At 47.0% G+C, this 13,435-nt stretch overlaps 2 protein-coding genes across 2 annotated transcripts; both read right to left on the bottom strand.

The window, feature by feature from the left end:
- Nucleotides 1-459: 459 nt before the first annotated feature.
- On the bottom strand, nucleotides 460-8,138 carry LSM2 (LSM2 homolog, U6 small nuclear RNA and mRNA degradation associated). Its single transcript, XM_021697018.1, has 5 exons — nucleotides 7,914-8,138; nucleotides 7,031-7,098; nucleotides 1,350-1,380; nucleotides 1,174-1,233; nucleotides 460-933 (listed from the first exon to the last, which is right to left on the bottom strand). The coding sequence occupies exons 1-5, from the start codon at nucleotides 7,914-7,916 to the stop codon at nucleotides 808-810; spliced, it is 288 nt and encodes a 95-aa protein (XP_021552693.1). The 5' UTR covers nucleotides 7,917-8,138; the 3' UTR covers nucleotides 460-807.
- A 1,694-nt stretch (nucleotides 8,139-9,832) lies between these two features.
- Nucleotides 9,833-11,758, bottom strand: LOC110586857 (heat shock 70 kDa protein 1-like). The gene has a single exon (XM_021697168.1). It carries the CDS (start codon nucleotides 11,756-11,758, stop codon nucleotides 9,833-9,835), a length of 1,926 nt encoding a protein of 641 aa, XP_021552843.1.
- Between the last annotated feature and the right edge of the window lie 1,677 nt (nucleotides 11,759-13,435).

Raw genomic sequence — 13,435 nt, 5'->3', positions numbered from 1 at the left:
GAAACTCCTGTTTGCTGAAGGAGCCAGTTTGGTTCATTCCCAATTCTAACGCTCCACAATAAAAATGATGCCACTCGTATTAATCCGTTATATTCAGCAAGCGTGTAGCGATTTGGTTGGGTTGAGGAGGCAGTCCGGCAGCACCAAATGCATTTTGGTGTCTCATTAACTGTCAGGTTAACAGGACAGAGATGGACAGGCAGCAAGTACTCCTTGTGGGTACAGTACGAGCAGACCACCGTAGGCAAGCCATACAGGTGGGGGCATGTTCAAGAAACATGGTGTAGCCCAGGTGAGGGATTATATGGTTCATACCAGGGAGAAGAGTGGCAGACAATGCTGGGAAGTTGGGCTGGACTCTTGGCTGGGGTAATAGAGTAGCAGGGCTTGGATGAATTCAACATTCCTTTCCCACACTCCAGGCTCCTTCCCAAAACACATGCAGAACCAGAACTCAAATGTGTATCATAAGTTTATTCCCGATGCGGGACAGATTCCTTCCACCCCCAAAATGAATCACATGCTGCCCTGGAGAGATCTAGGAGATTCTCCCACCATATCCTGGGAAGGGGTGAGAAAGAGAGGTGCTGAGGACAAGGCAGGCTTTGCAGTTCCCCAGCCTACTTATCCTCCCCTCCTCAACAGAGGAGAGCTAGCTGTTCCCCACTATTCTCATCCACTCTTCCCTTAAAGGAAAAAAAAAAAAAAAGACAAAAACCCCTCAAATACGGGAGGGAGGGGTCCTGGGCTGCGACTTGAGGTGAAAGGTCACCAACAGAAGAGGGACAGGGAGGGGAGGAGGGACCATCACTGTTTCTGCTGCAGGGCCTCCTTCCTTGCTGCGTCCTGTAGCAACTGTGTGTCCACCTCATCTGCCGGCAGCTGCACATAGCGGACCACTGAGCCCCGGATGAAGCAGTTCTTCACTGATAACTAGAAAGAAAGACAAATAAGAAAACACCCTGAAAATTGTCCACTGTCTGGGGCGCCTGGGTGGCTTAGTCAGTTGGGCACCTGACTCTTGATTTTGGCTCAGATAGAGATCTCAGGGTGCTTCACTCTCGTGCGTGCTCTCTCTCTCAAATAAATAAAATAAAATCTTAAAAAAAAGAATGTCAGGTATCCACCCAGGAGCGTCCTCCTTTTGTTTCCTCTTCACCATCACCAACTCACCATGTGAGGATATTTCTCAGGGTCTGTAACACTGATGTCAGTTAGTTTGATGTTGAGGTACTAAGAAAAGAAGATGAACACCGTCATTAGCGCTAGAGACAAGATGCAAGTACCCAGCCCTGAAACTCTCCCCTCTCCTTCCCCGAGACCCCATTCTAGGCTCCCTCATATCTTACCTGATCCACAGAATGGAGGGTTCCACAGATGCTGTTGGGGGAGAAGGAGGAAAGAACCAAATCAGTTTACACCAAAATCAACAGAGAGATGATTTCAGAGCATGGATAAGAACATGGCTGGGAGAAGTCAAGGTTTGAGGGAGCCAGAAAAGGGAGAACCAAATGGGGCATTCCTAAGCCCAGGAACAAGAAAGACAATGCATTTATTGTAGTGTGTTATTTTAGACCTCACATCTTCTAAAACCAAGGCACTCTTAGCAGCTAGTATTAAACAACTGTTATAAACTAGGCCTGTGTTCCCCATAGTATTTGCAATCTTTACAGCTACGTCACAAGGTAGCTATTACCAAACAGGGGCTCAGAGATTGTGTAATGTGCCCAAGTGTAGAAGAAACAGGGACTTGAGTTCACATCGGTCTGATCCCCAAACCATCAGCTATTTTCAAACATTTGCTGGAACCCCATATGTAAAGTAGACAAAGTAGCTTAACATTGTTCTTGATGATGCAGGCACAGGGATGTCCTCTCCCTTCCTCCGTCCCTGGGCCCTCTGAAATGTTTCAGAACACCAGGGCTCCAAGTCATGCTACCTCTCTCCCAACTTCTTTACTTTCTGTCAATGGCCTCAACAGTCTCACAACCTCAAATCCTGAGCTGTACTTCACCATCCTCCATGACCCATGTACCCATCATTTGGCAACATTTTCCTAACATCTCTATAATTCTTTCTAGTTTGACTTCTACAAGCCAAGGTCTAATTACACCTCAATCCTGGCCACCTTTATCCTAACCACCTACATGTCATCACCAGATTCTATGTTCCTTAGAACTGTGGTTCTCAAACACTGATGTGTGCTCAAAAGTTTTATAAGTCTGAGATAAAGAAACACAGGTTAGGGGCGCCTGGGTGGCTCAGTCATTAAGCGTCTGCCTTCAGCTCAGGTCATGATCCCAGGGTCCTGGGATTGAGCCCCACATCGGGCTCCCTGCTCTGCGGGAGGCCTGCTTCTCCCTCTCCTACTCCCCCTGCTTGTGTTCCCTCTCTCACTGTGTCTCTCTCTGTCAAATAAATAAAATCTTTGGGCGCCTGGGTGGCTCAGTTGGTTAAGCGACTGCCTTCGGCTCAGGTCATGATCCTGGAGTCCCGGGATCGAGTCCCACATCGGGCTCCCTGCTCGGCAGGGAGTCTGCTTCTCCCTCTGACCCTCCCCCCCTCATGCTCTCTCTCTCTCATTCTCTCTCTCTCTCTCAAATAAATAAATAAAAATCTTTTTAAAAATTAAATACATAAATAAAATATATAAAATCTTTAAAAAAAAAAAAGAAACACAGGTTAGTATAGCATTGTGTTGAGTATGTATGTAGTATGCTAAAGGTTGTCAGTATTTTCTTCCCTAAGAATAACTCTTTAATTGCCCTTGCGATTTTTTTGTTACTAAAAAAATTTTAATGAAATGATTATAATGTGCAGTTGCTTAAGCATCAGACTCTTGAGGGCACCTGGGTGGCTCAGTAGGTTAAGGGTCTGCCTTCCACTCAGGTCACGATCCCAGGGTCCTGGGATCAAGCCCTGCGTCAGGCTCCCTGCTCAGTGGGAAGTCTGCTTCTCCCTCTCCCTTTGCCTCCTCCCCCCCGTTCATGCTCTGTCTCTCTCTCAAATAAATAAAATCTTAAAAAAAAGAATTGTAAAGAAAATAAAATATTGGGGAAAAAAAGCGTCGGACTCTTGGTTTCAGCCACTTTCAGGTCTTCAGGTCGTGATCTCAGGGTCATGAGATCGAGCTCCACATCAGGCTCTGCGCTCAGCTTTCAGGTCTTGATCTCAGGGTCATGAGATCGAGCCCTGCATCAGGCTCCACGCTCAGTCTGCTTAAGGCCCTGGGGTGCCTGGGTTGCTCAGTTGGTTAAGTGCTGGACTCTTAATTTCTTGATTTTGGCTCAGGTCATGATCTCAGGATTGAGACCGAGCCCAGCATGGGGCTCACACTGAGCATGGAGTCTGCTTTTCTCCCTCCTCTTCCCTCTGCCCCTCTAAAAAAAAGAAAAGAAGACTCTCTCCCTCACTCTCTAAAATAAATCTTAAAAAAAAAAAAAGTCCGTATCTTGCCAAAAATAAAGCTGGCGGTTCTCTGTTGGACCCCAATTTTTGTTAAATTCTAAGTCTTTAAAATCCACTGCCTGAGAGACACACTTCCTCAGTGGTGGTTTCCCCACATCCCTTGGCTGCTGGGAAGACTTTGACAACACCCTATTACCATCTGCAGCAGTGAAGTGACTTTTGAAACTGCACAGGTGGTGTCATTTCATGCGGTCTCTTAATATCTGGCACAACAATGGTCTGACAAGCATGAGAGAAAGCTCTTTTCCTATACCAGTGGACTACCTTCAAATCTTGTCCCTGTTTTAGGATATGGGGCTATAACATAAGCTATTCTTGCCATGTGGAAGACCCAGAAAGGAGAGAAGAGGAAAACCAAAAACAAATCATCTCATAGAATTGCCTAGGTGGTTCTGACTTCCATTCTTGTCTCGCTATATGGCCCCAATCTATATGCCATCAATACCATGTCAATGTTTCCCACACTGAGAAATTATCTCACAAAGAAATGTGGGAGATACTGTTGGGGGCAGGGGGGTTCGGGGTACACTGATTCAAAGTTTCTAAAGAAGGGGCGCCTGGCTGGCTCAGTCTGTTAAAACATGCAACTCTTGACCTCAGGGTTGTGGGTTTGAGCCCCACCTTGGGTACAGAGATTACTTAAAAATAAAATATTTTTTAAAAAGTTAGGTATTAAGAAGAACACTTGTGATGAGCACTGGGTGCTGAATGTAAGTGATGAGTCACTAAATTCTACACCTGAAACTAAATTACTCTTTATGTTAACTGGAATTTAAATTAAAAATTGAGAAAATTAAATAAATAGAAGTTTCTTTTTTTTTTTTTTTAGATTATTTATTTGAGAGAGAGAGAGCACGTGAGAGGGGAGAGGGCCAGAGGGAGAAGCAGACTCTCCGCCGAGCAGGGAGCCCGATGCGGGACTCGATCCCGGGACTCCAGGATCATGACCTGAGCCGAAGGCAGTCGCTTAACCAACTGAGCCACCCAGGCGCCCCTAAATAGAAGTTTCTAAAGGAGAGTCAGGTAATAAGTAACAATACTTTATTTTTACTTTTTTTAAAGATTTTATTTATTTGACAGAGAGAGACACAGTGAGAAAGGAAACACAAGCAGGGGGAGTGGGAGAGAGAGAAGCAGGCTTCCCCGCGGAGCAGGAAGCCCGATGTGGGGCTCAATCCCAGGATCCTGGGATCATAACCTGAGCCAAAGGCAGACGCTTAACGACTGGGCCACCCATGCGCCCCAAGTAACAATACTTTAAATGTATACTTCATTTAAAGGATTTTTTTTAAAGGACTTTTTTTTCCTAAAGAAAGATGTGTACAAAGTTGCACATATAAGGATGTCCAGGGCAGCATCGTTTGTAAAAGCAAGAAACTGGAAACAGCCTAAATGTCCAACAGCAAAGTCTTGATTAAATTAGTTCCCAGCAGCTAATAAAAGTGCCATACACACATTAAGAATATTAAAGATCGGGCGCCTGGGTGGCTCAGTCGGTTAAGCGTCTGCCTTCAGCTCAGGTCATGATCCCAGGATCCTGGGATTGAGCCCCGCATCAAGCTCCCTGCTCAGCGGAGAGCCTGCTTCTCCCTCTCTCTGCCTGCCGCTCTGCCTACTTGTGCTCTCTATCTCGCTGTCAAATAAATAAATAAAATCTTTAAAAAAAAAATGTTAAAGATCAACTTTATTGACATGGAAAATATCCACAACATATTGCCAAATGAAAAGCAGGTTTCACAGTTGCATAAAGAATATGACCCCAGGGGTGCCTGGGTGGCTCAGTCGTTAAGCGTCTGCCTTCTGCTCAGGTCATGATCCCAGGGTCCTGGGATCGAGCCCCACATCGGGCTCCCTGCTCCGTGGGAAGCCTGCTTCTCGCTCTCCCACTCCCCCTGCTTGTGTTCCCTCTCTCTCTGTGTCTCTGTCAAATAAATAAAATCTTTAAAAAAAAAAAAAAAAGAATATGACCCTCTTTTTATCTTTTTTTCAAGTTTTTATTTAAATTCCAGTTAGTTAACATACAGTGAAATGTTCGCTTCAGGCGTAGAATTTAGTGATTCATCACTAACAAAGAGTACCCAGGGTTCATCACAGCAAGTGTCGGTCCTTAATATCCATTGAATCCATGCCCCCACACCCACCTCCCCTCCAGCAATCCTGTTTGTTCTCATAGTTAAGAGTTTGTTTTCTGGGGGCGCCTGGGTGGCTCAGTTGGTTAAGTGTCTGCCTTTGGCTCAGGTCATGATCCTGGGGTCCTGGGATTGAGCCCCACATCGGGCTCCCTGCTCGGGTGGAAGCCTGCTTCTCCCTCTCCCTCTGCTGCCGCTCCCCCTGCTTGTGCTCTCTCCCTCTCTCATTCTGTCAAATAAATAAATAAATTCTTTAAAAAAAAGTTTGTTTTCTGGTTTGCCTCTACCTTTTCTTTCCCCATGTTCATCTGTTTTGTCTCTTAAATTCCACATACGAGTATGGTATTTGTCTTTCTCTGACCGATCGTTTTTAATTTGTAAGAGAGAGTGCGCAAATGTGTGCACACCAGACAGAACTGGACTTCAGTTCTGGCTGTGTCATCTACTAGTTGTGTAGACTTGAGCAAGTTTCTTAACCTATCTATGCTTCAGTTTCCTCATGTTTAAGATAGCAGTAACAGTATGTGTCCTATAGAGTTCTTACGAGAATTAAATGAGTTAATAAATGTATTCAGAATAGTGCTTAATTGATAGGATGTTCCCAAATGTTAGCTATTTTTCTTTCTTTCAGCACACACTTATTAAGCACCTACGATATACCAGGTCTATGGTAGACATTAGGTACACAAAGGTGAGCTTAAACATGGTCCTGGCCCTGTAGGAAGGACAGGCCGTAAACAATAAACATACTTTTATGAAATCACAATTTGAGAAGCACACACTAGGAAAAAAATAGAGTATATGACAGATACTACTTGGCGAGAAGGACCAGGAAAAACGTCTCTCCAAGGATACAGCATTTATCCATGTCCTGGATGCTAATTAGGAGCTAATGACAGAAGGGGGTAGAGGCTGTAAAAGCAGTACAGACATACGGGACTGCACTGGTCTTTGGTTTATCCTTTACATTTTCTTTAACAAAATGGAGATTGTGCCACATCGACTATTCTGCAACAGCTCTCCGTATCAATACATCTTATTCCTCTATGACAGCTGTATATTATGGAAGTGCCACAACTTAATTAACCCATTTCCTATAGATGACTATTTGCTTCCAATTTTTGGCTATTGCAAATAAAACCACAAACACCTCTGTGATACACCTTTACTTGTGAAACTGATGCATACATTTCTATAATTGGGTCAAAGGAGTAAATAATCAGAAAAAACAGAACTATGTTCATTTTGTTAAAAAAAATTTATTGATGCCTCTGCCCTCTGATGGCTCTCTAGTACTTTAAGCTTAAGGCACAGGTCATTTATTTCTTTTGTATCTCTCCCACTTTGTCCAGCCCTCAAATAATACTTGTCAAAGAGGTTCCAGAGCCCCGCATTTACCCACCCCTTACGGACTTGCTCGAACAGGTGCCTACCTCAGGTCATTCTTGAGTTCCACGACCACATCCTTGCCCACCAGGGACTTGAAAAAGGAATAGAAGAGCTATTGGGCGAGAGAGGAAAAACCATCACCTGGGACGGTACACGGTAGGAAGGAGTGTCCCTCCCTCTGCTAGTATTCCCGAATACTGGTATTGGGATCTCCACCACATCTCTGGCAGTTCTCAAAACTTTACGGGAAACAATACTCTGACAGGGATGACCGGCTGGAGCCCAAATACACTTCACTGAGCATGACTTAAAGCTCCAGAAAGACGCTCTGCCCGGCACCCCTCGGGCTCTCCGGGTCGGTCTCTCAATCGACCACCTCTCCTGGGCTCCTGCCCACCCCCGCAACCCCCCACTCCCAGTGGGCAGAATTGTAGAAAGCATCCCGTTCTCACCCTCCCAAAGCCTGGCCTCCGTCACAGAAATACTCCCTGAGGTCCAGCTCTTCCCTCCCCTCCTGTCCCCAACTCTCTCGCGCGTTTCTTTTGTTTTTTTCCCCGCATAAGGGGGGGAAAAATCCCATTTGCTCCCAAGTGTGTCCCCCCAGAATGCGAGGCGTAGGAACTAAGAACAGAGGGCAAACCCCAGGGCCCAACTCCGGCCCCGAGGGTCAAAGCCTAGACGACCCCCCGACACACACACACACACACACACACACACACACACACACACACACACACACACACACACACACACCCACACACACACACACACACACACACACACACACACACACACACACACACACACACTCACACACACACACACACACACACACACACACACACACACACCCCCGCGCGCCGTCTCCAACCGTCCGGCCCGCCCGCGCTCCCCCAGGGCGCCCCCTTGTGACGTCACGGTACCTACCATGGTGCTCAAGACGCGGGCTGCCGGCCGGACCGGGAAGGCGAAGGCAGGGAACCGCAGGCCTGGGGTCGGGCGGCAACCGGGAAGCGAGCCCGCGCGTGGGGCGGGACGGAATCGCGCAGGCGCAGCGAGAAAAGCCGCGGAAGCTCTGAGTAATGACAGGCGCGCGCGGCAGACTCGCGGCTCCGGGAAAGCCGGCAGGGGAGAGCCGAGGGGGCGTTTAAGCCGGGAAAGGGGCGGGTCTTCCTGCCTTCCCACTTCCTCCCGGAGTGGCGGGCTTCCACCACGCAGGCGCGAGCCCGAGCTGTTACCGAGTTTTGAAGAGGCTCCTCGCCTTTCCGGGGTTTTTACTTGATAGTGCAGCCCACGGTGCTAACACCCTACAGACACTCTTCTGAAAACTGTCGAGGAACTTGGGAAAACTCCTGATTTGTGCACTTTTCTATATCCGTTACACTTCGATAAAAAATAAAATAAAATGTTGCAGAGTCGCCGAGATTAGGAGCCAGAGCACTAATCTTGATTTTATCAAAGGTTCCCAATAAACATTTTTCTCCCAAGGACCCAATCTCAGTCCATGTTTCTTACACCCTTTTGCCTAGGGCTGTCCTGTAAAGGACTGAGTAAAACCAAAGAGAAGCTTGCTCAGGGGTAGAAATTCCTATTCTAGTATTTCACTTCCAAATATGCCCCCTCAAACACTAAAGGACACAAGTGCACAGTTACACAGACTTCTATACTCATGCCCCTAAAGGTTTTATAAAGATGTGATATGACACAATAGGTGAAAATACTTTTTTCAAGGAATAAGACTGCTAAATCCATTTCTCATCTTGCAGAAAAGTATCCATACGTCAGCAGTTTGTTGTAAAAATGTTTTCTGCATGTAAAGGATGTAATAATAGACTCTATGAGTACACAGATGTTGGGTGTCCTAGACCCCACCTATAAATGTCATAAGGACATCAAGCAGAAGTTTGTTCCCCCCAGTTAAACCCTAAGCACCTAAACCAGTCTATCACTGAGTACAAGCAGAAACTATAAATAGCAACTGCTCTAGCTGGAGCTAAAGGTGCCTGATCAAAAGTTATTTTCCTGCTTGAAACAATTAGTTCATGATAATTCAAGTACTTTCCCCTTACCAGTTTAATCATTCACAATGATTTCACAATCAGACCACACTCACACTCTTCATGAAATCTTCTTTACCTTACTTTTCAAGGTACGCTCACAGTCTATAAAGATACCAGAAGAGGGGTGCCTGGCTGGCTCAGAAGAGCACACGACTCTTCATCTTGGGGTCATGAGTTTGAGCCCCACAGTGGGTGTGGAGATGACTCAAATAAATTAATTAAAAAAAATAGGGGCTCCTGGGTGGCTCAGTCATTTGGGCAACCGACTCTTGGTTTCGGCTGAGGTCATGATCTCAGGGTGGTGGGATGGAGCCCACATCAGGCTCTGAGCTCAGTGTGGAGTCCGCTAGGGTTTCTCTCTCCTCTGTTCCTCCCCTCAGCGTTCTCACATATGCTCATGCATATGTGCGTGCTCTCTCTAAAATAAATCTTTAAAAATAAAAAAATAATAAACTTAAAAATAGTAAATCAATAAAGATACCAGAATAAATTTGTTTTAGGAACAAATTTACTGAGTGACATTTAACCATCCACACAGGAAGAAAGTTGGGGAGGTCGGAAATAAATGACACTCGAATTCATCAAATGGTTCAGAGGGGCCTAGTTTTCCTAAGAGTCAGAAACATGGATTGAGAAAAGATGGTATACAAGACTCTTTTGTCAGAATCCGAAGGGATGGTAACTTAGGTCCAGGACAGTCAATTCAGTAATCATAACAATGTTTGAAAATGAGGGCAACAAAATTCACCTTAGAGGCACCCTAGAACCCTCCAGCTCCAGATAAGATTAATCTACTTCTTCAATGGTGGGGCCTGTGGCAGCCCTTCCAGGAGTATACCCCGTCCCACAGGAAGGCCCGGTGCATCCTCCCTGGTAGAGTTTTGTGATGATTGGGTTACACACCTGCTCCAATTCCTTTCTCTTATGATCAAACTCCTCTTTCTCAGCCAGTTGATTGGCCTCCAGCCACGAAAGGACCTCATTACATTTATCCAGTATTTTCTTTTTATCAGACTCACTAATCTTGCCCTTCAAGCCTTCATCACTCACAGCACTCTTCATGTTAAAAGCATAAGATTCTAAAGCATTTTTTGCAGAGATTTTCTCTCTCTGGACCTCATCCTCTGCTTTATACTTCTCAGCATCCAGAACCATGCGCTCAATCTCCTCCTTGCTCAGGCGGCCCTTGTCATTGGTGATGGTGATCTTATTGGCCTTGCCTGTGCTCTTGTCCATGGCTGTTACATTGAGAATACCATTGGCATCGATGTCAAAGGTCACCTCGATCTGGGGCACTCCCCTGGGTGCAGGAGGGATTCCAGTCAGGTCAAAGCGCCCCAGGAGGTTGTTGTCTCGGGTCATGGCCCTCTCGCCCTCATACACCTGGATCAATACCCCAGGCTGATTATCTGAATAGGTGGTGAAGATCTGCGTCTGCTTGGTGGGGATGGTGGAGTTGCGCTTGATCAGGACCGTCATGACGCCCCCAGCCGTTTCCAACCCTAGGGACAAGGGAGCCACATCCAACAAAAGCAGATCCTGTACCTTTTCAGACTTGTCCCCCATCAGGATGGCTGCCTGCACCGCTGCCCCATAGGCCACGGCCTCGTCAGGGTTGATGCTCTTGTTGAGATCACGACCATTAAAGTAGTCCTGCAGCAGCCTCTGAACCTTAGGGATACGAGTGGAGCCCCCCACTAACACAATGTCATGGATCTTAGCCTTATCCATCTTGGCATCCCGAAGAGCCTTCTCCACAGGTTCCAGAGTGCCTCTAAACAGGTCTGCGCACAACTCTTCAAACCGGGCTCTGGTGATGGACGTGTAGAAGTCAATGCCTTCATAAAGTGAATCAATTTCCAAGTTGGCCTGGGTGCTAGACGACAGGGTCCTCTTGGCCCTCTCGCAGGCAGTGCGCAGCCGCCTCACGGCCCGCTTGTTCTGGCTGATGTCCTTCTTGTGCTTCCTCTTGAACTCCTCCACGAAGTGGCTCACCAGCCTGTTGTCAAAGTCCTCCCCTCCCAGGTGGGTATCCCCAGCTGTGGCCTTCACCTCAAAAATTCCATCATCTATGGTCAGGATGGACACATCAAATGTGCCTCCACCTAGATCAAAGATCAAGACATGTCGCTCTCCCTGACCTGCTTTATCTAAGCCATACGCAATGGCAGCAGCTGTGGGTTCATTGATAATTCTTAGCACATTGAGACCTGCAATCACGCCTGCATCCTTGGTGGCCTGGCGTTGAGAATCATTGAAATAGGCTGGTACAGTGATCACAGCATTGGTAACGGGGTGGCCCAAAAAAGCCTCAGCAGTCTCCTTCATCTTCGTCAGTACCATAGAAGAGATTTCCTCAGGATAGAAAGCTTTTTTCTCCCCTTTGTATGACACCAATACCTTGGGCTTGCCTCCTTCATTGATTACTTGAAAAGGCCAAAGTTTCATATCTGATTGCACTACAGGATCATTAAACTTCCTGCCAATCAGACGTTTGGCATCAAAGACAGTGTTCTGCGGATTCATGGCTACCTGGTTCTTGGCGGCATCCCCAATGAGCCGCTCGGTGTCCGTGAAGGCCACGTAGCTGGGGGTGGTGCGGTTGCCCTGGTCGTTGGCGATGATCTCCACCTTGCCGTGCTGGAACACCCCCACGCAGGAGTAGGTGGTGCCCAGGTCGATGCCAATGGCCATTCCCTTAGCAGCAGCCATGGTCTTCCGAGGCCTGAGAAGAAAAAATGAGGTAAAGTTTTGGCACAGTGCTTTTTTATTACTTTCAACTGTGGTAAAATACACATAATTTGAAATTTACCATCTTAACTGTTTTTTAAGTGTCCTGTTCAGCGGTAAGTTCATTCATATTGTTGACCAACCTCCAGAAAACTTTTTAACTTGCAAACCTGAAATTCTATACCCATTAAAACCACTCTCCATTCCCCTCCTCTCTCCGGCAACTACTATTCTTTCTGTCTCTATCAGTTCGACTACTATTAATAGAATGACATAGTAATTTCTTCTTTGTGACTGGCTTATTTCACATAGAAAGATATCCTCAAAGTTCATCTATGTTACAGCATGTATCAGTTTCTTTACTTCTTAAAGCTGAATAATATTCATTATAAGTATATGACACATTTTGCTTATTTATTCATTCCCTCCTTGGACACTTGGGCTGCTTCTACCTTATGGCTATTGTGAATAATGCTGCCATAAATTCGGTGTACAAGTATCTTTTTCCAGTCCCTTCTTTCACAGACAGTGCTTTTTGGACTAAAGTATTCTTAGCGAACTGAAAGCAAATGGGAGGCAGCATATACTGTGTTCAATTTTCACAGGGCCTAACTATCTGTGATGTTTATTCTGCGATTGTACCTGTCCTCCTGCTGAACTAAGATTATTTTATATTCTGGTCTCCTCAGGAGACATTAATCGCCACACTTCGATTTAGCTACCTTCCACAGCGCCCTTACCCTCAATTAGGGATTTGTCAGGAGTAATATTGGGCCAGTCTGAAAATGGCTGCTAGGAACCCAATCAAACCCTCACAAACTTTCTCAGACGAGAGACTGAGCGCCAACAAGCAATCTTTCTCCAGTCTCTGGAATAACGCCTATCTGAAGACACTAACAGATCAGATCCCCGACCTCTTCCCAGCAGCACTGACAAATCCCACCCACCTTGGCTCTTACCAAAGGATTCCCCTTCCCTGATTGGTCAATGCCCCATTACCTTAGACTAAAACTATAGAACGTTCCAGCACTTTCTCAAACACGGATCTATTAATCTTGCCTACTGCCATTCCATTTCGGTGAGAGCCCTCCAGGCTCACCTATTGTCCCGCCGCCTTCGATCCAGTTTGATAATGTTCTGATTGCGGAGCCCCGGAGGGTGGGGGCTCCTTCAACATCCAAAATGCGCAGCCGGTGTTCCCCCACCCCCCACCCGCCCCGCCCTACAACTTTGAGCGGACTCCGGTCCTACCATCCCGATTGCTTACTAACCCATGAGGTCAAAGGCAGCACCCCCATTGTAACGCGTCTAGGGGAGCAGCGTCAACACTGCCGCCCCCACCCTGCCTCCTCCCAGCCCCTCCCAGCCCCTCCCACCTCCTCGCACCGACCCCACCCTCCCCGAAGCCTTGCCAGCCTCAGCAAGCCCCAGAAGAGTCTGGAGAGTTCTGGGAGGGGCGGCACCCTGGACGCCGATTGGTCCCAGAAAGCCTGGAGGCAGGACGCGAGACGAAACCCCTGGAATATTCCGGACCTGGCAGGCCCGCAGGGCTCCGCGATTGGCCGAGGACGGGAAAGGCGGGGCCGGACGAAGCGCTATAAACACAGAGCCGCCAGCCGCTGACAAACAGCAAACCTGCCGAAAAGACAGCAGGCGCTC

This window comes from Neomonachus schauinslandi, chromosome 8 (genome assembly GCF_002201575.2).
Source record: "Neomonachus schauinslandi chromosome 8, ASM220157v2, whole genome shotgun sequence".
In the NCBI taxonomy this organism is placed as follows: domain Eukaryota; kingdom Metazoa; phylum Chordata; class Mammalia; order Carnivora; family Phocidae; genus Neomonachus; species Neomonachus schauinslandi.
This window is presented reverse-complemented; position numbering and strand designations above follow the sequence as displayed.